This window comes from Chiloscyllium plagiosum, chromosome 12 (genome assembly GCF_004010195.1).
Source record: "Chiloscyllium plagiosum isolate BGI_BamShark_2017 chromosome 12, ASM401019v2, whole genome shotgun sequence".
Lineage (NCBI taxonomy): Eukaryota > Metazoa > Chordata > Chondrichthyes > Orectolobiformes > Hemiscylliidae > Chiloscyllium > Chiloscyllium plagiosum.
In genome coordinates this window covers 3,377,436-3,385,360 of record NC_057721.1, presented here as the reverse complement: position 1 = coordinate 3,385,360, position 7,925 = coordinate 3,377,436, and the positions used below count along the sequence as shown (strand labels likewise).

Genomic DNA, 7,925 nt, shown 5'->3' with positions numbered 1-7,925 from the left:
GTTGAACTTGAATGCTGAATATAGGACTAAAGACAGGATTCTTGGCAGTGTGGAGGAACACAGAGATCAGGGTATGCAAGTGCACAGATACCTCAAAGTTGCCAACCAAGTGGATAGGGTTGTTAAGAAAGCATATGGTGTTTTGGCTTTCATTAACAGGGGGATCGAGTTTAAGAGCCGCGAGGTTTTGCTGTAGCTCTACAAGTCTCTGGTGAGACCACACTTGGAATATTGTCCAGTTCTGGTCGCCCTACTATAGGAAAGATACAGGGACTTCGGAGAGGGTGAAAAGAAGGTTTACCAGGATGCTGCCTGGACTGGAGGGCTTGTCTTACAAAGAGAGGTTGACTCACCTCGGACTTTTGTCTCTGGAGAGAAGGATGAAGAGAGGAGACCTGATCGAGGTATACAAGATAATGAGATGAATAGATAGAGTCAGTAGCCAGAGACTTTTCCCCAGGGCAGGATTGACTGGCACGAGGGGTCATAGTTTTAAGATATTAGGAGGAAGGAAGAGAGGAGATGTCAGAGGTAGGTTCTTTACACAGAGAGTTGTGAATGCATGGAATGCGTTGCCAGCTGTGGTGGTGGAAGTGGAGTCATTAGGGACATTGAAGCGACTGCTGGGCATGCACATGGATAGCAGTGAGTTGAGGGGAGCGTAGGTTAGGTTATTATATTTTAGATTAGGAATAATCCTTGACACAACATTGTGGGGCGAATGGCCTGTTCTGTGCTGTACGTTTCTATGTTCTATCTGCTGTGTACAAAGAATTGACGGACTGATCTGTATGTCTGTGTTTTTAAGTTTTATCTGCATTGGCTCATCTCTTTCTTCTAACTTACGCTGTCTCAGTAATTCGTCCCAGATTTAGTAGTTAATACGCTCTTTGTATGAATTCAAGAAAGCCTTGTTAAACTGGGTCTTTTTCGAACAAAAGCACATTTGATTCTGGGAGAGAGCTTTCCATAAGGGAAGGGATTTGATTTTAAATTCATTTTGTTGTGATAAACTGAGGTGGTGGCTGATGAACGAAGCCTGTTTCAGCTCCCTCCACCAAGGAACCTAAAGGCTTGGGGAGACCCCTCTGAAACTGCCACAAATCAGAATGTAATAAATACATGCAAACTGAGGAAGTGGGGTTCTGGGGAAGGCTTACTCAACCTGAAACGTTAACTTTGATTTCTCTCCACAGATGTTGCCAGACCTGCTGAGCTTTGCGGTGACTTCTATTTTTGTTTCTGAGGAAGTGTGGGTTGGTTAAGTTTCACATGATTTATTCACAGGAAGGGGTCATTATTCTTCATGGTAAAAGATATTGAACCCACTATATTTCTGTTACCATCCTTGTGAACCTTGTGACTCCCTACAGTATGGAAACAGGCCCTTTGGCCCAACAAGTCCACACTGACCCTCTGAAGAGCATCCCAGTCAGACCCCTTCCCCTACCCCTACCCCATTACTCGATATTTCCCCCTGACTATTGCACCTAACCTACACATCCCTGAACACTATGGACAACTTAGCACAGCTAATTCATCTAACCTGTACATCTTTGGATTGTGGGAGGAAGCCCATGCAGGCATTGGAAGAATGTGCAAACTCCAAACAGACAATCACCCGAGGCTGGACTTTTGTCTCTGGAGAGACCTGGTGCTGTGAGGCAGCAGTACTAACCATTGAGCCACCATGCCACCCCAAACAGGAAGCATTTCAGGGTACAGCTAAGCCCACCCCAGATGGGACTTGAACCTACAATCCCTGGCTTAGGAGGCCAATGCCTTATCAATTAGGCCACTGGGGCCTTCTCTGTACTCTGTCCAGTGCCTTTTTATTCTGTTCATAATATAGCAACTAGAACAGCACACAGTACTCTCTTTGCACACAAGTTTCAACACAGGCATACCACAATTCCCTACTTTTCAATTATTACCCTCCAGAAGAAATTCTTGGTTTACTTTCCTTTATGAATTTGCAAATTTTTGAAAACATGTGTCGCACAAGTGTTGTGCAACCTGATGACTGGTGTATTTGCACACCTTCAAGTTCCCCTCCGAGCCACTCACCATCCTGGCTTGGAAATATATCGGCATTCCTTCACTGTCGTTGGGTCAGAATCCTGGAATTCCCTTCCCAAGGACATTGTGGGTCAACCCACAGCACGTGGACTGCAGCGGTTCAAGAAGGCAGCTCACCACCACCTTCTCAAGGGGGAACTAGGGACGGGCAATAAATACTGGACCCAGCCAGTATAGCCGTGTCATAGGAGAGAATTAAAAAAAAACTCCCTTTGTTCCTCTGCCCCACTTTCAAACTAAACGTGACCACTTCATTTTCCACCAATCAAAACATTTTTCTCTGGTGATCATCCTTTACCTGTTCTACAAGTTTATTAACATCATCCTTGATTTTGTTGTCCATCCCCGTTGTACTGACTCATTAACATATTCCTTTCTGGTGAGTCAGTCACAAATCTCAAAGTTGCGTTTGGTTGATTCCAAAGTGTAGATTGTTAATGTAAGTGATGGACTGCACTGGTGCTGAAAATCGACGTTTCGGGCATGAGCCCTTCTTCAGGAATGAATGTCATGCCTGAAGAAGGGCTCATGCCCGAAACGTCGATTCTCCTGCTCCTTAGATGCTGCCTGACCTGCTGCGCTTTTCCAGCAACACATTTTCAGCTCTGATCTCCAGCACCTGCAGTCCTCACTTTCTCCATGAGCTGCACTGGTGCCTTGTGGACCATGGTCTGCTACTACTGTCAATATCTCGCCTCTTCTCCTGCTCTCTGCCTTCTATCATGAAGCCCAGGCAGCAGTCCATTCTCTCAGTGTCCTCTCTACATTCTCTGGTCATCAGTCCATTTTGGGGGGGGGTCATCTTATAGACTTGTTGATAATTGAGATAAATTACATCTACCACGTTAAAAATCACACAACACCAGGCTATAGTCCAACAGGTCTACCGCGTTATTTTATCTAGTCTTTCTAACACTGCAAAAATAAGTCAGGAAACATCACCTTAAATTATTGCTAATTATTCATTATTATAGGTTTATTTCACAATTTTCTTCCTTTCGCAATGATTTCATTAATTTTCTGACCTCTGCTATTTAGCTACTGCTCTGTGTAAGTCTCCGGACAGGTTCTGTCCCTCTTTTCGAATCTGGGAATTATGTCAATTATCCTTTGGCACTGCACCATTTCTGAATTATCACTGAATACGTGGAGTACTGACCTGGCTACCTGTGCCAATGTTGCCAAGCAATGCTGTCATGTTTATTCCCAACAGCTATCTGTTGTGGTAAATCTCCTGCCACCCCTCAGTCAAAGTCAAAGGACCTTTTACAATGCTTTATGGCCTACCATAAAGATTTGACCTTGCGCTGTTTTGCCGACAGCAGCTTGCGGGTGAAGGTTAGTGTTCCCGCCTGCTTCCTAGTAACCACAGCAAGAGCTGTTGGAATGGATTTACTGTGGGTTATTCCCTCTGCCAGAGTAAATAGCAGACACTGAAGATGAAAAGATTCTTCCAGGTCTTTGCAACCCAGATCAGGAATTGTCTTGTAGTGAATGTGTGAACACAGATTGGATTCACAGATAATAGTGAAGCAGGTAATGGTGCTGAATGGTAAATAAGTAAGATTGACAAGTAGGCTGGTGACAAAGATGGGAGGAGACACCAGAGTAAGTCCTACAGTGTAGAGGCGAAAAATACAACACAGCAAGGCTGCTTAACACAGGTCATTTTCTAAAGACTGTACCCTTCACCCTTGAACCTGCGATATCCTCCATCAATGAGAAAACAGATTCCAGCTGCCCCTGCCATGTAGCTAAGATGAGGGCACTCAAAGTACTCACCATTTGCAAAGCGTTTTCGTCTGTGATATTGGTGTTGTACGTCCATGATGCCAGTGAGGATTGGTAGACCAGTTTCTCGGCTTCCGTGTTGAACTTGTGCAGAAATTGCTGAGCTTCTTGCTCAGCTGTTAGGGAGAAGGCAGGCGCCGAGAGGCTCACGACCCATAGCGCTAGCAGTAACATGCTTCTCCCGAGCCAAGTAGCCTTCCACTGAATGTTATCGTTCTGGCCTCTCCTGTTTAAATCAGCTCCTATCGCAATGGCCTTTGAACAAGAGAAAAAGTCACGCAAGATAATCACTTCAAATATGCCCTCAAGCAGGTATGTGGGAGCTGTCTACGAAACAGATAGGCCTAATAATATTAACCCTTTACAGATTGCAGTGCATTGGGCAGCATGTAACAATAACGGAGTGGGGGTGGGTAGGGTGGGGGGTGGGCTGAATCTTATGCTGTTTTGCCGCAATGAGAATTGCCTCGTGTTGCGGTGGGGTGGTTCTTGCCACAAGGCTGTTGGACCTTTCTCACCGTATCTGACCGAATTTCCTTCCTTCAGTAGTTTATGAGCCCTTGCGCCTCTTTTCTGCTCCCATCTTACCACATGCTTGTCCCTGGCCCCACACACACACACACACACACACACACGAGAACTCGCCAGCAGCCAGCATGGTGCCCATGCCAAGTTAGGTGCCAGTTGTACACCCAGACAAGCACTGCCAGCTCGGAAATGCCCTGAGTGGTTCCTGCCATTTGCCCCAGATGTGGCAGACGGGAGTAATCCTCACCTCTGTCGCCTGTGGGCAGAGACCTGCTGGATGGCGCACAGGCTGGACGTCCTCTTGCCCCACAACCATGAGGACATGACACCGGGCCATGCCAGTCTGGTCTGAGGTTGCCCGCCTGGGTTAAAGCAGTCTCAGCCATCTGGATGAATGCCCATTACTGTAGAGTGAAGGTCAATGACTCGGTCCACTGCACTAGGGCACATGACATCATCATCTCTCTGACATCTCACACTCGCCCGATCTCCGCTACTTCACCCGCCTCCCACCCGCCTCCCACCAGCCCTACCCCACTCACTATTCCCAACAGCATTTTCTCTCACCTCCCTCCCGCCCCTCCCAGCCTGACACCCTAAACCCTGCATGCCCTCGGGAGTGCCCACTCACTTGCTTGGGACAACCCCACCCACCAGCATGCCACCCAGGTTCGTTTCCTGTAATACCTGCCTGTTTCTCATTCCAGGAGGGAAACTGCCCCCAGAAGGGCAGAAGGAGTTAGGGCAGGTGGAGGGCTGACCAACACTTAGCTCTTCACTCCTTACGCAGTGAGGACCCTGAATCTGGCTGACCCCAACAGGCTCTGGGTTGGCATCAGAGCCTGCTCTTGACATCTTGAGGTAGGAACTCCAGAGTATTGGCCATTCCCTCTTGACTGAGGCCTGTTGATAAACTGGGAGAGACCTCCTGGCTTTGAGTCCACGCTAAGCAGCAAGGCAAGATAACGGCTTATCACCCAAAGGGTTGCTGAGTGTCGGACGTGTGCTGCTAGAGGAGGTGGTGGAAGCAGACACATTTGCAGCATTCAGGATGTACATGGACCGACACATGAATGGGAAGGGAATAGAGAAATACAGATCCTGACAGTGAAGACAGTTCCGGAATAGAAGGACAAAATGCGTCAGCGCAGGCTTGGAAGGCCGAAGGGCCTGTTCTTGTGCTGTATTGCTCTTTGTTCAGTAACCTGAGCCGGGGAATCTCTGGCTGAGGGGGTAAAGCATGAAAAGACGAGGCAAGGCAGTGATGCAGTGAGCACCCAGACAGGCTCAGAGGGAGACAGTGCTACGGCCAGTGAGTGAAGAGCCTGGAGATGGAGCCTTGTCCAGTCCCCGAGCTGGGGCTGTGCCCCTGAGCGCACAGTGTGCTTGTTTCACAATGAGGGTGACTGGTGCAACACTGTAGGACAGGGAGGGTCCAATAGTTGAATTGGAGACGTATCCTGAGGGTTCTTAGAGACCGGCACGTGTCAGATGCGAATGTTCATGGAGTAGGCAGGCAGAGTCCATAGAGCATAGCCTGGAATGCTGGTGCCCGGTACATTTTAGTTTGGAATTGTGCAGCCAGTTAAACCCATCATTGGTTTCCATATCGAGGTTTCCCATTAATGTACACTTGCAATTCACGGTGAGCTGGGTGTACAACAAGGCACTGAACAAACTACAATGAGTGGAGTCAATTGGGAACTTGATGTTGCCTGGCAGCAATCTCAACATGTGGGGAAGTGAGCAAGATGCAATCAGATGATCTTGACATCGAGGTGGGTCTGACTGAACATTTAGCCTGACTCTACCCTTCGTCTCACCGGAGCCCGGGTCACGCACAACCTGATAGGATCGGGGCTGAAAATGTGTTGCTGGAAAAGTGCAGCAGGTCAGGCAGCATCCAAGGAACAGGAGAATCGACGTTTCACTGAGACAAGGTGGGGGGAGGGGAAATGAGGAAACTGGAGAAATCCGAGTTCATCCTTCCTTGAAGAAGCTCTCTTCCTCCCTCTATCTTCGCCTGCTGGACACACTTTCCTCATTCCTGAAGAAGGGCTTATGCCCGAAACGTCGATTCTCCTGCTCCTTGGATGCTGCCTGACCTGCTGCGCTTTTCCAGCAACACATTTTCAGCTCTGATCTCCAGCATCTGCAGTCCTCACTTTCTCCTGATAAGATCGGGGCCTTGCTGAATTTAGTTGCAAGGCAGCATTTATAACAAGGTATGGTTCTGCAAGCTTCCAGTCTGGGCCAGTATATATGAGATGAGATAGAGGAAGCGTAAATACTATGGAAGTGCTTAGGTGTCCTTGTCATGCAGCAGTAACAAAATAAAAGCAGCCGTCAGGACGTGTCGAAAGTTGGGTATTGATACACCTTTAATATTGATACATGCTTTTCAATCCATTCATACAAAATGGCTGCCACAGGCTGGGCCAGTGTTTGTTGCCCATCTCTAAATGCCCTGGTGAAGTCAGTGGTGAACCGTTTTCTGGAACTGTTCCGCACCTTGGGCTGTAGGTATGCCGACAGTGCTGTTAGGGAGGGTAGGCTCAGTGACAATGAAGGGATGCTCCCAAAGCTCCAAGTCAGGATGTTCACATCTGCTGCCCTTGTCCTTCCAGTTGGCAGAAGCTGTGGGTGGTGGAAGGTGTCATGAAAGGAATCTTGGCTAGTTGCTGCTGTCTACCTTGTAGATGGTGCACTCTACTGTTACATGGCTGATGTAGGGAGTGGATAGAACATAGAACATAGAATAATACAGCACAGAACAGGCCCTTCGGCCCACGATGTTGTGCCGAACATTTGTCCTAGCTTAAGCACCCATCCATGTACCTATCCAATTGCCGCTTAAAGGTCGCCAATGATTCTGACTCTACCACTCCCACAGGCAGCACATTCCATGCCCCCACCACTCTCTGGGTAAAGAACCCACCCCTGACATCTCCCCTATACCTTCCACCCTTCACCTTAAATTTATGTCCCCTTGTAACACTCTGTTGTACCCGGGGGAAAAGTTTCTGTCTGTCTACTCAATCTATTCCTCTGATCATCTTATAAACCTCTATCAAGTCACCCCTCATCCTTCGCCGTTCCAACAAGAAAAGGCCTAGCATTCTCAACCTATCCTCGTACGACCTATTCTCCATTCCAGGCAACATCCTGGTAAATCTCCTCTGCACCCTCTCAAAAGCTTCCACATCTTTCCTAAAGTGAGGCGACCAGAACTGCACACAGTACTCCAAATGTGGCCTAACCAAAGTCCTGTACAGCTGCAACATCACTTCACGACTCTTGAATTCAATCCCTCTGCTAATGAACACTAATACACCATAGGCCTTCTTACAAACTCTATCCACCTGAGTGGCAAAACAATGAGTGTTTCCCACAAGACGTTAGATATAGTTCTTAGGGCTAAAGGGATCAAAGGTATTGGGAGAAAGTGGGATAGGGGACAGAATTGGATGATCAGCCTTGATCATATTGAATGGAGGAGCAGGCTTGAAGGGCCGAATGGCCTATTC

General features: G+C 47.9%; 1 protein-coding gene across 1 annotated transcript in view; it reads right to left on the bottom strand.

Moving 5' to 3' along the window:
* The window catches only part of LOC122555476 (angiotensin-converting enzyme-like), a 62,742-nt gene that overhangs the window by 25,570 nt on the left and 29,247 nt on the right, over positions 1 to 7,925 (bottom strand). Inside the window, exon 3 of the mRNA XM_043701503.1 lies at positions 3,862 to 4,125. Within this exon, the coding sequence (XP_043557438.1) occupies positions 3,862 to 4,125 (264 nt within the window). The remainder of the gene's footprint in view (positions 1 to 3,861; positions 4,126 to 7,925) is intronic.